The sequence below is a fragment of the Equus caballus genome, chromosome 7 (genome assembly GCF_041296265.1).
Source record: "Equus caballus isolate H_3958 breed thoroughbred chromosome 7, TB-T2T, whole genome shotgun sequence".
Lineage (NCBI taxonomy): Eukaryota > Metazoa > Chordata > Mammalia > Perissodactyla > Equidae > Equus > Equus caballus.
In genome coordinates this window covers 89,654,579-89,670,081 of record NC_091690.1, presented here as the reverse complement: position 1 = coordinate 89,670,081, position 15,503 = coordinate 89,654,579, and the positions used below count along the sequence as shown (strand labels likewise).

At 52.7% G+C, this 15,503-nt stretch overlaps 1 protein-coding gene across 3 annotated transcripts in view; it reads right to left on the bottom strand.

Moving 5' to 3' along the window:
* NAV2 (neuron navigator 2) overlaps positions 1-13,286 on the bottom strand; it is a 706,422-nt gene extending 693,136 nt beyond the window's left edge. For all 3 annotated transcript variants that reach the window (XM_070274944.1, XM_070274945.1, XM_070274947.1), the window contains exons 1-2: positions 13,178-13,286; positions 7,605-8,259 (exon numbers count right to left, since the gene is read on the bottom strand). In XM_070274944.1, coding sequence (XP_070131045.1) covers positions 7,605-7,679 — 75 coding nt within the window. In that variant the 5' untranslated portion in view covers positions 7,680-8,259; positions 13,178-13,286. The remainder of the gene's footprint in view (positions 1-7,604; positions 8,260-13,177) is intronic.
* Between the last annotated feature and the right edge of the window lie 2,217 nt (positions 13,287-15,503).

The following is a 15,503-nucleotide window of genomic DNA, read 5'->3' as shown; positions in this document are numbered from 1 at the left end:
GGGGAACTGACCTCGCGTCCGCTCTCTGGGAGTTTACAGTCTGGGCATGGCAGGTGAAATGCCTTACGCCAACTCTCTCTCTCACTGTCCACCACTGTATCAGTCTGCTAGGGCCACCATAACAAAATATCACGGACTGGGTGGCTTCAAGACAGCATGGAAGGCTGGACGTCCAGGACCAAGATGCCTGCAGCACTGGTTTCTCCTGAGGCCTCTCTCCTCCACCTTCTTGCTGTGCCCTCACACGGCACTTCCTCTGTGCACACGCATCCCTGGTGTTTCTTCCTCTCCTTATAAGGACACCAGCCACATTGGATTGGGCCCCACCTTTATGACCTCGTTTGACCTTAATTATGTCCTTGAAGGCCCTATCCCAAAACACAGTCACACTCGGGTCAGGGCTTCACATATGAATTTGGGGCAGGGAGACACAGTCAGTCCCCCTGTGAGCTGCTCATTTAGTCCTCCCCGCAGGGTGCTTCTCACTCCGTCCTTACAGGTAGAGCTGAAGTTCCTCCTCCTCCATGGAAGCCCCTCAGCCCCCGACCTCTCCAAACCAGACACACACCTCCCTACCGTCACCGTCACAGACTCCTCCAAGACACTGAAAGTGCCAAGAGATCGGGGACAGTATCTAAGTTCATCATTATGACCCCAGTGCCTCATGCTGTGGCTGGCTGGCATACAGTAGGTACTCAATAAATAAACGTGGGATGAATGAATGAACAAGACTCACCTTGCACTGTCTCACATTCTCTGCATTGAAATGAAGGCAGGGCATTGGCCAGACCCCTTTGCTATCCTCTCTCCCCCTACACCTGAGCAGGGGCTCCAAACGTACTGAATTGAGTTGCATCTGGCTGCAGTCTCTTTCCATCCTCCTTCAGTGACACGTGAAATGTGCTGTGGTAGGTCCTCAGTGTCCATCCCCTGAGCGTTTGGTTAACACCCCCTCCACTCACGCCAGGAAGACAGGTGGGCCATCCAGGCAGAGAGCTGTCAGGAGGCAGATCAACTTGTAACAGCAACTACCTCCGGCTCCAAAGGCGCAGCAGCAGCAGCACGATTCAGGCTGGAGAGCAGGCATTTCAGCTCATCTGGAAAGAGCTTGGGGAGCGGGGGCTGGAGCTGCAGGCTCACCTGTCATGTGAGCATCCATCCGTCCAGGGCCCTACCCACAGCGGCAGCACTTCAGAGCTCCACCACAGGGTGGAGGAGAACGCCTCCACAGCAGCCTCACCTCACCAGGGCCTGTGACCGGCCTCAGGGAGGGTGGTGGCCTGTGGCTCTGATTTGAAGAATGATACGGCCATAGTTCCCGGATGAACGACACCTGTAAAATGTTATATGGCCCAATCCCGCTACGGAGCATGTACGTGCACATGTGTCCAAGCATACACACATACACAACTGATAGGAAGTTGGAAAAGACAATTTTAAAAATAAAATCTAGTTTTAAAAACTTAGAGATATGATCCCAATGGCGAAGTGAAAACCAATGAGGTGCTGGAGTCTAGCAGACAAAGTAAGTTGTGGAAGCTTGAAGTCCCTAACCACAGCTTTTGCACCTGTAAAATGGGTTAGTAATATCTACATCAAGGGCGTGGGGGAGATCTCAATGAGACGAAATCGAAGCGGTGCTTATGCACTCTCTAGCACATAGCAGTTGTTCAATATGTTAGTTACATTTCCCATCCTCAGCCTATTAACCTAATTTCTTAGTCCTTTCTGAAAAATTCACTAAATCTAGCCACATGTTTGGAAAAACTACCTTAAAATATACGTGCCTTGTTTTTCCTCTTTGTCTGGAAAGAAATGACAAGTGCCCTGCTCCCACTGCTGCAGACCCGTGAGAGATGACTTCCACCACGAGAAGGTGTGGTGTCGCTGTTGCTCGTCACTCTGTCCAAAGGGCTGCCAGTCCCCTCCAGCCACCACTGTGCCGAAGATCAGCTGCATCTTAGGTTCATCCCTCTGTGTCATCTGGGTCCATTCACTAACCCACGTCCTCCTGCCTCTTCCTTCAAAACATTGCTTCACTACGCCCCTTCTTTCTATTCCACGCACCAGACCCACTCCAGCCTCCCTTACTCAAACGTTTCCATCAGTGCAGAGAGCTCCTAGCCATCTCCTTGAATCCTATTTCTTCCTCTTCTTATATGAGAGTGAATAATCTACTAAACCACTCATTTTGGAAGCTCAGCTTCAGGAGCACAGGGAAAAAGCAGTCTCAAAGCAACAAGTCACATTCATTCATTCAACCAATACTTATTGGGACCTGCTGTGTGCCAGGGGAGGAAGAGACGGACGAGACCTGTTCCTTCCTCAGTGAGCCAACAATCTGGTTCAGGGGTGTGACCCGTGGGAGAACATCTGGCCACAGGAGAACGTGGTGAAGTGCTACCCCAGCTGTCCTACAGAGACACGAGGAGGGTTCATTCTTCATGGAGGAGGGATGGGGGGCTCGAGGAGGGGCCTTCCAGGTGGACACGATGCATAAGCAAAGCTCAGAGGCGGGGCCGAGGTGAGGGTTGTTCACGGAACAGCAGAGTTTGGTGAGAAGAGAAGATCTGGGTAAGAGAGACTGGGAGGCTGTGATAGTCACGGCAATTCCCACTTACTGAGTATCTACCATGTGCAGTCACAGCGCTGAGCACCTTACCACCCAGGCATAAACGCCCCAGGGGAGCAGCTCAGGGAGTAACAGAACTCTCCCAGGTTTGAAGCTGAGGCCTACAAGACTCCAGCGAGAGTCAACCTCTCACCCATTACACCCTAGAAGTTGGACATGGCGTCAAGTGCCGGGGCTGGGGAGGGCGTCTTCTGAGGACACAGTGGGAAATCACGGAATAGGACGATGACAGCTGGACTCCAGGAAGGGTAATTTGGCCAGGAGTGGAGGATGGACTACAGGAGAAGCAGAAACAAGACAGCCAGCCCGGAGGCTGTGCCATCAGCCAGGCAAGAATTCCTGGACCTGAAACCAGGGTAGTGGCAGTGAGAGTAGAAGGAAGAGACAGCTGCCAGATCCACCGTGCTGCAGGAGCAGGTGGGCTGACGAGTGGATGAAAAGCTAGTGGACTGGAGGGGCGGGGGAGAAGGTCAAGTGATTCTGAGCTGCAACCACAGGTGACAGGGTAGTGGGGATGCCTTTAATAAAAACGAAGAGGAGAGGCTGCTGGGGCAAGTATGATAACACAGTCCCCCCTGCAGGGCAGGATTTGGCAATCCAGAGCAGTCCAGCCAACCCGGGGGAGCTTAGTTATACTAACCCGTGTTCACCGTCTCCACAGTCATTTTAAAAACGGTCTCCAGGAGGCTTTCATGCCGAGAAGCTGACAGGCAGGAGAATATTCAGACTAAACCATCTCTGTCACCACTCAGTCATCAGATATCTTAAAAGACCCTGAACAATTCTTATTTTACAGTGTTCATCCTCTGCGGGAAAGCCCATCTGTGAAGGACAAACTTCTAAGGAGGAGTAGAGAAAAATCAATCAGAAAGTCATTCCCTTGACTGATCAATAGGCGTCTGTCAGGGAGATTTTACTTCTCCCATCCCTACTAGTTAAGTAGGTTCTTAAGGCACTGAGCAGAACTTACCTCGCTGAATTTCTCTCCGTGGCAGTTTGCAGCCCCTGCCTCTCTGGATTTTTCCTGACTTCAGCACAGAATTTGAAGTTGACAAGCCATAGGGAGGCACAGGGAGCCGCTGTCTGTAAGTGGCACCAAGATAAGTCACCACAGGAGGAGCTCTGAATGGCACCCACCCCTGCTGCAGGGAGAGAGTGGGCACGTCCATGCCTGAAGCCAGCCAACCCATCTTCCCATGACCGGCCACTGCTCATCACTGAGGTCTCCGCGGAAAAGACACTTCCTCAGGGAGGCATCCCCTTCACCAGTGAAAACTCACCCTTTGGGGGCAAGAAATGGTCTACATCTCAATCTGTGTGGCGGCTGCACAGGTGTATCAGAGGTATAAAAATTCTTCCAGCTGTGAACCTAAGAAGCATGCACTTCACTGGATGTAAGTTATGCCTCAATTAAAAAGGAAATTAATTAAAAACAATTATAAATATGAAATGCACCCCTCCCTCGTGCATTACACCACTATGCCCTATTTATTTTCTTTAGAGCACAGGCCATTGTTTGCAAATAGATGATGTCGTTAATTCCTGTCATTTGCTGTTCAGAGAGGCACTCTCCAATGCGGTAGCCACTAGGCACATGTGTCTATTTAAGTTTAAATTCATTAAAACGAAATAAGATCTAAAATTAAGGTCCTCGGTCACACTAGCCACATTTCAAGTGCTCTGTGGCTCTGTGAAGCTAGCGGCTACCAATGTGTACAGGACACGAATAGGACATTTCCGTCACTGCAGAAAGCTTTGTGGGACAGTGCTGGTCTAAAATGTAAGCTTCAGGAAAGAAGAGCCCTTGTCTGTCTGGTTTATACCTAGATTCCAGAATGGTGCTCGGCACGTGGAAGACACTTCCTAAATACTTGTTGAGTAGATGAATAAAAGAATTTTGTAATACAAAAAAAAAAAAAAATCACAAAGCAAAAACAAAAACCTGGAAACATGCTAAATGTACATCTATAAGGAATTAGTTTTAAAAAATTTGGCCCATTCTGTAAAAGAACTCTATTCAGTCGTTAAAAGGCGTGAATAGGTGCGTACGTAATGACTCAGACAGATATCCACACTATATTAAGTGAAAAAGCAAGTTTCTTAAAAATATAGAGTGTGATTTTACTTTATTAAGAAATGCAAACCAAAAATAGTCAGGAAAGATATATGCCAAACTGTTATCAGCAGTCACTGCTGGCTAGAATCAGAGAAAAGAGGAATTACACTCTGCATCCTTCTGTAATGTTTGAATGTGCAATGAGTAGATATTACTTGAGCACTTTTTTTAATGATCGAAAACAAAATCACATCAGCCCTCTAAGAACAAAAGAAAAAAAAGGAATCTCACATTGAAACTGCCCAGAGCACATACAGAACATTTCCTAAACAATCACCAAGTGCCAAATTCCTTACCAGCTTTATTTCATTTATTTTCAACAACTGCCCTGTAATTAAATGCTATTGTCCTCTGTTAAAACTGTAGAATCTAAAGATCAGAGAGGTTAAGTAGATTTCTCAGGGTTGCACAGCTATCACACAGCACCGTTGGCCTTTGAACCCAGCTCATGGCACTCTTCACTGCAGAAAGCACAGGCAAATACCTCCAAAGATCCGAATCCCAGAGGCGCCCTGAACTAGAGCCTTCATCTCCACGAAACCCCACACAGGGACCAAGTCACGACAAGGCGCATGAAACCCATTTGCCCCTAGACAAAGTGGCCTCTGCTGCTCAGGACAGTAGGAAATGGAGCAAAATTGAAGGCAGCCACTCTCCCTCTGCCTTGTCTCCCCAGCTTATCCCACAATTGTCAATTGAATAACACACACACACACACTGACAGCAGTGCCATAGGATCCGTGCCAGGGAACGCTTGGTAACGTAGGCATGCTGGGAGCCTCCCTAGCTCCCCAGCAGATGCCTCGACTGCGCCTTTGTTGGATTTCCAGCCAATCCCCCCCTGAAGAGGAGTTTTCAGCTCACCCGCGATATCTGAGCCAAAACACTGTCGAGTCGCCTTTCAGCTCCACGGACAAGGCATTCCAGGCTGCGTGCTGGCAGGCATGTTTATCTTCACACTTGACGCAAATGGGGTGCGTGTTTACGCACAAACACACACACGGACACACCAACAGAAGCTGCCGCCGCCAACAGAAGCCACAGCAGTAGCGGTATTTCTAGAAGCCCAGAAACTGTGCTCAAGCAATATGGAACTCGATCACGACGCAGATCAGGAAAAGCAACCCAATCGCTCCCAAGCAAAGTTTCAACCAGTGCCTGGAAAATTCAGTAGGAGATGAAATGTAATACTCAACGACGCCTTACTTTGCCAGCACGAGTGAGGGCTCACTCAAGCATGGAGAGTCATTAAAATGGATCTTACATATATCATTATAAATTTAATAATTGCCATGACGGCTAGAGTTCAAGTTAAAATGAATGTCAGCTGAGCATGACCAATTGATGCTACCCCAGCTGCCGCAGAGCCTTGCTGGGGTTATATTCTACTTCCAGAGGCTCCGTAGTCCATGTGGACCCAACACAGCCAGAGCCAGGAACAGATGGGAAATACAGACATCTACTCCTAGCCAGAGAGAGAGGCCGTCATCATCGCATATCATCTCCGAGTACCAGCCCAATTAAAATCGCCTACAGTGTCAGAGGTCCCAAATGTTCCTCCACTAAGTGTCTGGATACCAAACGTGGCTAACGTTTAGTAAAATGCAGAGTCAATCCTGGGTTCTGCTCAAAACAATTACCAATTTTCCTCTACCTCTCAGAAAGCTCCTGTAGAAATGAGAGCAGACAGGTCTCGTAGGTTATACACCGAAAAAATCAAACAACACAGGACAAGTGCCCCTTATGCAGGCACCTAAGAGAGCAGCATTCTCTCTGCATTATAGGGCATGCAGCTGCGGGAGTGGAAATTTTTTTTAAGAAATGGAGCCAGTATCTACATTTGTAAAATGCAGTTTGTTTCCATTTATTTTTATCCTTTGAAAGTCAGAGCAAACCCCATACAAAATCCTTTTTTCACACACACAAAAGCCATCGAAAATTATAGGGAAGAGTTATAAGGCTAGTTTCCACCTCCACGTGTATTTCACACCGGGGAGAGAGGATATTTGAGACTCAGGAGGAGAGGGGACCCTCCACCCCACACTGAGAGGACAGAAGTTTTTCTACCATCCACAACATTTCAAAGGAATTATCAGAAATCATTTCAGATTAACACAGACTCTGGCTCTGCTCGAGCTATATTTACCCCTTACCACCTCCTGGTGCTAGCAATTCCCCCGGGCCGGGGAGGGCAGCGAGGAGACACTGCTTCAACTTTCTTCCCAGATGAGCAGCCACTCGATGCTACTCCCAAATGTGTCTAGCTTTTAAAGACAAGCTGAACTTTAACTGGTAAGTACAGATCCTGGGTGACGGCAACTCTCAGACCGATGACAGCCAATGACCTACACTCAACGGGCCTTTTTAAATGGCTGTGACATTCTCACAGACAGGGCCAAAGAGTGGAGTGGGATATGTTTTTGATCCATAAACACAAGAGCCAGCAGACCACACAGAAAATAACTCAAACAAAACCACCACTGTCAGGAGCGCCGTCTCCAAAAGGTGCTAAGAGCTTGTGAATCCCAAACCGGCTTCGCAAAAAATCAGCTCGTATTTGACTCAGAGAACACCAGCGCTTTTTGTTAACTCCCTGAGCTTATAAATCCTTGCCTTTCTGGCTCCAGGATTGAATTTTTTCCCTTCTTTCCCTCTCCCGTGGCGCACCAACAAGTCAAGGCTTCAAGCCCAGCCCCAGGACCCAGCAAATCACAAGCCAACACCTTGCCTTCTTAACCAGAAGGACAGCGAGTGAGTACAATCGATGACAACAACATTCTGACGACCACCTGGGTTCTCTGAGTCATGCTCAGCAATTCCAGCACCATCAGCCAAGCGACCAAGTTCTGCACTCACCCGCTTTTGATCTTCCAGTCCGTGGCTAACCACCTTTCTCTTCTGCTGTTGGCTGGACTCAGAAGCCGATTCCATTTCCCAGGAAGAAAATCCCCTCTCTCCTTCAGTGATGCTTCCAAATCCACAGAGGAAGAAAATAACCCAGGCCAAAGGGATGCATGCACGCCGCCGAACACAGCTCCCGCCCACTGAGGAAATGCACGCTACCTCTTCAGAGGTCTTCCTGACTTCTTAAAATCCGCTCGGGAATTCCACTCTCCATCGCTGCCTTGGCCGTGAGGGCAGCTGCTGCCGGCATCCTGAGAGCGGGACTCGGGGCTTTACTTCAGTTCCAAGGCTGGCTTCCTGAGAGCCCAGAGGACAGATCTGGGCAAAGACGAGTCCATATCCTGGGGCACATGCCACATTACTGCCCCAGAAATCCTTCCCCTCGCTGTCTCCTTGGCACAGATAATTTATGTGTCAATAACAATGTAAATGGGCATTTAATCCACCAAGCTGATAGCATCCACATCCCTCTCCGCCAGCCCCTGACTCCCATAAATCACCGTAAACGCTGCTCGCGAGGCCGCCCCTCACAGTTCTCGCAACTGTTCATCGCAGAGCCTGCTCCCCTCCCAGGCTGTCGTCTTCCTTCACGGGGTAAGACCCATACCTGAGGAGAAAACGTTCACGGTCAGATTTGTCTTCTGTGGAGAAGTACAGGTTTGAGCGGTCTTGCCCAGCATCTGCAGCCCAGACCAGGCAGCAGCCAGCAACCTTCCTCCAAGCCTCTCAGTACCCTGAGCACATCCATGGGCAAGCAACCGGGGGGCCTCAGGGGTTCCCCCATGAGACACACAGAGGCCCCCGTTCTTGCAGTAAGCACACGAGAGCCGGGAACGAGCTCTCGTTCAAACCTATGTGGGGGGCGTCATCAGCATCATGGCAATAAGGCCCCCAGGTGTGATGAGATAGGGAAGCCACGGTCTGTGAAGCAGAAAGGCATCCACATTTTCCCCCCAGTTACAGCTGCGGAGGCAGCGTGTGGCAGGGGAGACACCAGGGTCCGCCGGGGAGGTGAAAAAGCGCTGCCTAGATCCTCTGAGGGCGGAGACGCGACTGTGCCACGGAGCTGCCTTCCCTGCCTTGGAACCTGCAGGCACCCAGTCACCTCCCGGCTGACGTCACAGACGCTTGGAGGGACAGAGAGGGAGGAGTGAGGAGGGACCTTGATACCAAGGAAAACATTTCCCATGAGTGTACCCTTCCATGAATGCCTCCGAGAGCTGGGGACAGATTTGAGAATCCCCATGAAGATGTCCCAATAAATAATTAGGAATGCCTCGTCCCATACATAGCACCAGCACCACCAGGAAAGAAAGGAAAAGCGGAAAACAGCCCTTTACTAAAAGGCACTAGTTTCGTGCCAGCGTTTCTAATCAACGCACTAGCCATCCCACAATTCAGGCCGCGCCAGCCTCCGGGAGGGCTGTGGCCAGATCCGGCCACAGCGGGCAGTAGACAGAAGCCCTCAGACCCTCCCTTGCAGCTGTCCTGACCGGTGGCTACTCCGGAACGAGGCCGAAGCCATCCCCTATCACAAAAGGCTTCCGCAAGGCTCGGAGCCAAAGCAGGTTAAAAGGCGGACGAGAGACTCAGGCACAAAGGGCTTGTGAGGGGGAAGGGGAGAAGGGCTTCCCCCGGGAGAGAAGCTGCAGAAAGGCTGGAGGCTTGTCCCGCACCACATGAGACGCTGCACCAGGGCAGACTTACTCCTGCAAGTGAGCTGCCAACTCACCAATGTTCTGAATTTGCCAAGAATGGATGAGAGCAGAAGAGGCGCATCTAGTACACCCCAGGGTGGCTGGCACAAGAGGGGGCATCAGTGAAGCCCTCTGCTGGCCCAGGAAGTAGCTGAGCCCTCTGGTTGCCCACCAGCCCCATCTCCACAGCCCCTTAAAGGGATCTCTGGCAAAAGGGAAACCTCTCAGATCCATTCTTTCTAGCTCCATATCTCCATGCAAATAAACTCTGGCCAACTGGCTCCAAGAATTACCCTTTTCTGAATCTAAACTGAGACTTCAAACTAGAGGATCAGACAGAGCAGTGCGAACCTCAACACTGCAACTAAACTTACTGTGTGACCTTGAGCCAATAACTTAACCTCTCTGAGCCTCAGTGTTCTCATGTATAAAGGGGAAATAATGATAGCACATAAGAGTGGCAAGATCAAGATCACCTAGTGACACAGAGCAGGTGACCAAAAGATAACAACGGCTAACACTCACTGAATGCTTGCTATTCGCCAGGTGCTGTCTGCTGCTTTGCACATTCATTTGTTCAACTAGTCTCTATCAAGAACTTGCACTGTGCCAGTTGTCTTGCTTCAGTTAGGGATTCTTACTTAGAGATGAGACAACTGAAGACAAAGAGATCAAGTCACACAGCTATGCAGTGGTTGGGCTAGAATTGGAACCCAGGTCTGACTTCAGGGTCCTTGCTCATAACCGTGCCTCTCTGGCAGGATCCCTGTTATTTGGCTTTTCACAAGCAGCTGGAGTCCAGAGTCCACAGTTTTTACAGCTCCTGGCTCCCCTCATGAATAATAATAAAAGGAAAAAGCCAGGTGCCAAAAGGGTCTCCCACTTGGAAGGGCCTTCTCCAGACGGGCCGCTTCCTTTGCAGCTCTGGGATCTCTCTGTCTCTAAGAACAGCCCTGCACTCTGCACCAGGCCCAGCTTCCTCCCCGGCGACACTCTGTCACATCCCATCACGCCAGCCGGTGCACACACCCCAAGTGCACATGGAGACAGACGCTCCCACCACAGAAATACTTCCCCACCCGTGGGGAGTGGGAGGATGTCCAACACCTCCTGCGAGCCTTTTGTTTCTTCCTGTGAGTCAGTCTCCACCAGTTTTGGGGCTGTTGCTGTCCTCCTGCTAGAGCCAGGGCGGGGGTGGGGGGGTGGGGGTGGGAGGTACCTGGGAAAGGGACGAAACAAGGATGATGCTACCAGCTAGCTGCCACATCCAATCCGCTTCCTGAGAGGGCAGGGCGGACTTGATGAGAGCAAGCCCTGAAGTAAGAGTGCTGGTTTCTCACGGCCCAGAGGAATCTCAGCAAGTTTAAACAAACTTGAATAAAGAAGAGCTGAAAGGCAGGACTAAGAGAACATTGAACTGGGTTGTTGAGAAGTCAACACGTTTGCTGGACTGGTCCTTAAATGCAGCAACATGTCAGCAGCTTTCCTCTGGGTGCAATAAGCAGGCCAGCAGCAGCTTCGAGGGAAGGGGAGCGAGGAGAGGGCCGGGCCAGACTGCACCATAGGATGGCGGGGAGGGGGGGGCATGTGGGCAAGCTCCAGCTTCTCGGTCAACTCCAGAAGCGTAGATATCCCAAACCCACCGCCAGGGCTTCCTCCTGCCTGGTCCAAACACAGTCTCCAAAAGGCTTCCCTTCTCACCCTACATCTGCCCAAATCCTTCCTGCCTTCTGGACAATTCCCAGGGAAAACAAATTTAAAGACCAATTTGGGGGCACAGCCCAGGACATGGGGAACCAGGAAAGGGTCCAGTCTCAGATGTAGGCACATCCTTCCCAGAGGCCCACTGAGGTCCCTTCCTGCAATAAAACCCCATTGCCTGGCAAACGCCAATGTGGGATTGCAGGTGCCAGAAAAGGCACAGGCCAGGCCTTCCAAGGTGGGATGTCCTCCTTCCTCCGGCCTGGGTGTTGGAATCATGAGCCCACTTTATATGCTTCGGAGAAACATCCTTCTTAAATTATCCAAAGTTTTCAAAATTGGGCAAAGCCCCTTTGGTGTTCTCCTCACTTCCCTCCCTCTCTCTAGCTGCTCCTGCCCCCAGGTGACTCCAAGACTGGGGAAACTGGTTTTAAACTGGATGGTGGGGACGGGGGAAAGGGAAGCCTGACCTGTTTCATCTTATAACTGGAGTTAAGCTTCTGCTACACGGGTGCATCCCCCTTTCGAATGGACTAATTAACACTCATCGCCAACACAGCATCTTTAATTAGTCTTTGGTGCCTATAGGGGAAACGCCGGAGCTTCTTGGAAACCTAGCCTTTCATTAATCAATCAATAAATAAGTTACGTAAGATGTAAGAAAGAGAGCCAAGAGGCATCGTGACTTCCGGGCTGGGTTTTTATTTGGGGGTTCTTTTTGCTGCCAAAGGGAGCCCGCCGAGCTGGCCACTTCTGCTGAGCCGCCGGGGGAGGGCTGACCCAGCCGCCAACCCCGGCGCCTTTATTTGCGCACGGCGAACGAGCGGAGCCTGCTCCCGCCTCTGCTCTGAAGAAAAGAAAGGATCACACACAAAAATAAGTCACTAGGGCCCCAGCTGGGCGGCGCGGGCTGCCGCTGCCGCCGCCGGGGTCCCTTTGCTGGCAAGAAAGGAGCCGGCTCAGCGGAGCGCACACCCGGGAAGCGCCGCGGCCCCCGGCGCTCGGGCGCCCCTCCCCGCCCCGCCCGCCCGTGGCTACGGAGCGTGGGAGAGAGAACGCCCGGGAGACGCGAGGCCCGGCCTGGTGGCCCCGGCTGGGAGCCACCTACACACACACACACACACACACGGATATGGACACAGTGAAGAGACTCAGACGCAGACTGACACAGGCGTAGTAGACACTACGTAGTAGAGATCCAGACATACACACACGCAGACTTAGAGGCACACACACACACACACACACCCAGATACCTACAGAAGCTCAGATCCCACGAGGATGCACATCCACCCCAAGAGGGACACACGCAGACAGGTACGAGACCTACATTCAGAGACAGAGGTGGCTAGAAAACAGAGGCACAAACAAAACACACACACACATACGCTCATAGATACACAGAGAAGCACATAGAGAGACACCCACAAAACCCCAAAATACACAGAGTCGCCGACAGAAGGATCCACAAACAGCAATACTCAAACACAAGCACCCGGAGAGGGCGTTCACAGACACCCACGCCAACAGCAAACAGAGGGACCCGGACGTGAGGATACACCCAGAGACACAACCACGCAGAGGGGGGATGCACAGACACACACAAACAGAAGACATCCAGAAACACAAGAACACACACAAGGAGATACACCCAGCCTCGGGCACGCACACCCGGAGGGGCACACACCCGCTCTGGATGGGGGCGTGTGCAGCGTAGCCGGAGGCCCGGGAAAGTGCGCCCCACAGCTCGCAGAACCGCCTCGGAGCCCCGCGCCGCGCGCCCCAGCCGCATCTGCTGGGGAAGACTTTCCCAGCGCATCTCTGAACAAGGGCCCGCCGGCCTCGGCGTGCGCGGGTCTCTGCGCTGCGGACGCGGGGCTAACGAGGCCCCGGCCTTCCGCCAGGGTCCCGGAGGCGAGGTGTGGCCCGCGCGCCGCTCCGTGCGGGACCAGCCCTCTCCCCGCCGGCAGTCCCCACCCTGCCCGGCCCCCGAGCCCGGCCCAGAGCATCCCCAAGTCCTCTCCTCCCTGCTCGTCCCATTGCGCGGCAAACTTTCCCCCGGCCGGGCCCGGCGCCGTGCAGCCCAGCCCAGGCCGACCCCGGGGCGGTGGCGCGGAGGGCTCCTACCTGCGCGCACGCGGCTTCGCCGGGCCGCCGCCTCCAGCCGGTCTCGCACGGCGCTCCGGCCCGCGCTCCTCAGCCGCCGCCGCCGCCGCTCCTTGCCCTCCCGTTACCCGGGAAACCGCCTCCTCCTCCCTCCCGCCAACCAACCAGCACCGTTCACATGGCGCCTCGCAGCCAATGGGCTACCGCGTCATCCCGGTCCGCTTCCAGGGTCCGGAGCCCTTTCCCAGGCTGGAGGACTGGAGAGGGAGATAGGGGTCTCTCCGGAGCCGCTGCTAGTCGAAGGTGGGCCTCCGGGGGGCAGAGAGAGGCATCTGGTCCCTCCCGCCGGCGCCCTTCTTTTGCAGGGCAGGCGTATCTGACGCTTCAAGGAAGATCCACATGGCTGGAGAACCTGAGTCGGAAGAACTCAGAGCACCTAGCTCAGCCTTCCCCAAAGCCGGCAATCCTTTGGACAGGTTCCCATCGTGGAGCTGTCCAGCCGGGGAGCACCGCTCTCGCTGCGGGCTCGCAGTCTCCCAAGGCAGTGCTTAGCGCCTTCCCTCTTGTACAGCCCGCACTGGAAGCAAGTTCCTCCCAGCGAGAAACTGACCTGCCTCCAGGCCGAGACCCGTTTCTGCTCTCCTGGACATGCAGAACAAGGCCTCCTCGGCCACCTGACAGTCAGGCCTTCAGAAACTAGAAGGAAACACGTCTTATCCTCCGGGTGACCCTTCTTCGGAAAATTCTTCCTTCATCTTCCCTCTCCCCCCAGGGCCATTTTGAAACTGGAGAACTTGTGCTCAGCTCTGTCCCTCCGCCCCTCTTTCATGTGGTAGGCTAGTACATAAGGGCCCAGGGGAGATGAATCCTAGGATGCCTGTGCTATCTGCAAATAGGACCTGAACTTGTGAAAACGAAAATCCTCTCACCTCCTAAGCTGAAGTCTGGTCCCAAAACATGGAGCAAAAGGGGAGACAGACATGTCTGGAAAAGCACCAGGGTGGACACTCCTGGATCTGAAGACCTCTTCTTTCCCTCTTATTTCATCCTCCAATCAAAACTTGATCCATCGCTGAGGGTCCAAGGTGAGAAGGCAAGGAGTCCTATTGGTCCTGGAAAGAAGGTGGCCTGGCCTTTCCAAAGGCCACAGATGCCACCAGGCTGCAGGGTCTGTCCACAGCCACGGGCAGGTCTTGCTACACCACCCCGAGAGGACCATGTGGGCCCAGCCACTCATCAGAACAGGAGCTCAGGACATAGGCTGGAACAGAAGGCCGGTCCTGCTGCTGGGGCCCTGTATGAGGGGTGGGAGGAGATTCCAGCTCAGGAAGGGGGGTGCGCTCATCTGATGGCGTTCCATCAGAGCAGAAGGGATGGGTGAGGCCCACACAGTACCCAGCCGGATCTGTGGCAGCTCCAGCCACCGCTCCCCAGGTCTGGCGGTAGGAAGTGGGCCGGAGCCTCCTCTGACTGAGAGCACAGGGCCCAGCTGCAAGAAGGCAGCTGTGAGGGAAGTGCGGCTGGGGGCAAAGGGCACCTGTGCCGGCCGAGCTCACTCAAACACGCACACCTACGTTACACTCCTGGGGCTGCCCCAGAGGGGCCCACTGAGGCTGGTCACAAGACAGAACTGAAAAATGAAACCACGCCACTTCCTTAGCCAACTCCTGCAAGTCTCTCAGGCTGGGCAAGGAGGAGGAGCAGAGGGATGATGGGGGTAACTCATTCTCCAGCTGTGGGAGTGTGATGCAGTTAGAGGAACGCAGACCAGAGTCGGACAGCGGGGCTGGAGTCCCTTCTCTGCCATTTATCGCTATCTGATCTTATCTCCGAACCTACGCTTCCTCAGCTGTAAAGGAGGGAAGCTGATGGTCCTCCTGGCAGAGCTGTCCTGAGGATCAGACGTAATCATGGGTGAGCGCAGGCTTTGTAAGTGATCGTGTACCTTGCGGAGGAGAACGGCTTTTACATCAGACCCAATTTAACTTTATGTGTCAACTGGGCTAGCCTATGCTACCCAGTTTTTGATCAAATACCACTCTAGATGTTGCTGTGAAAGTGGTTTTTTTTAGAGGTGATTAACATTTAAATCAGTAGACTTGGAGTAAAGTAGATGTAGGTGGGCCTCCTCCAGTTACTCAAAGGCCTCAGGAGAAAAGACTGAGGTCCCCTGAGAAGGAAGGAATTCGGCCTCCACACTACTTTTGGACCCGAGCTGCAACATCAGCTCTTCCCTGGGCCTCCAGCCTGCCGGCCTGCCCTCACAGTCACATGAGCCAATTTCTTCAAATAAATCTCTCACTCTCTCTACATAGTTGATAGATGATAGATAGATAGATAGATATGA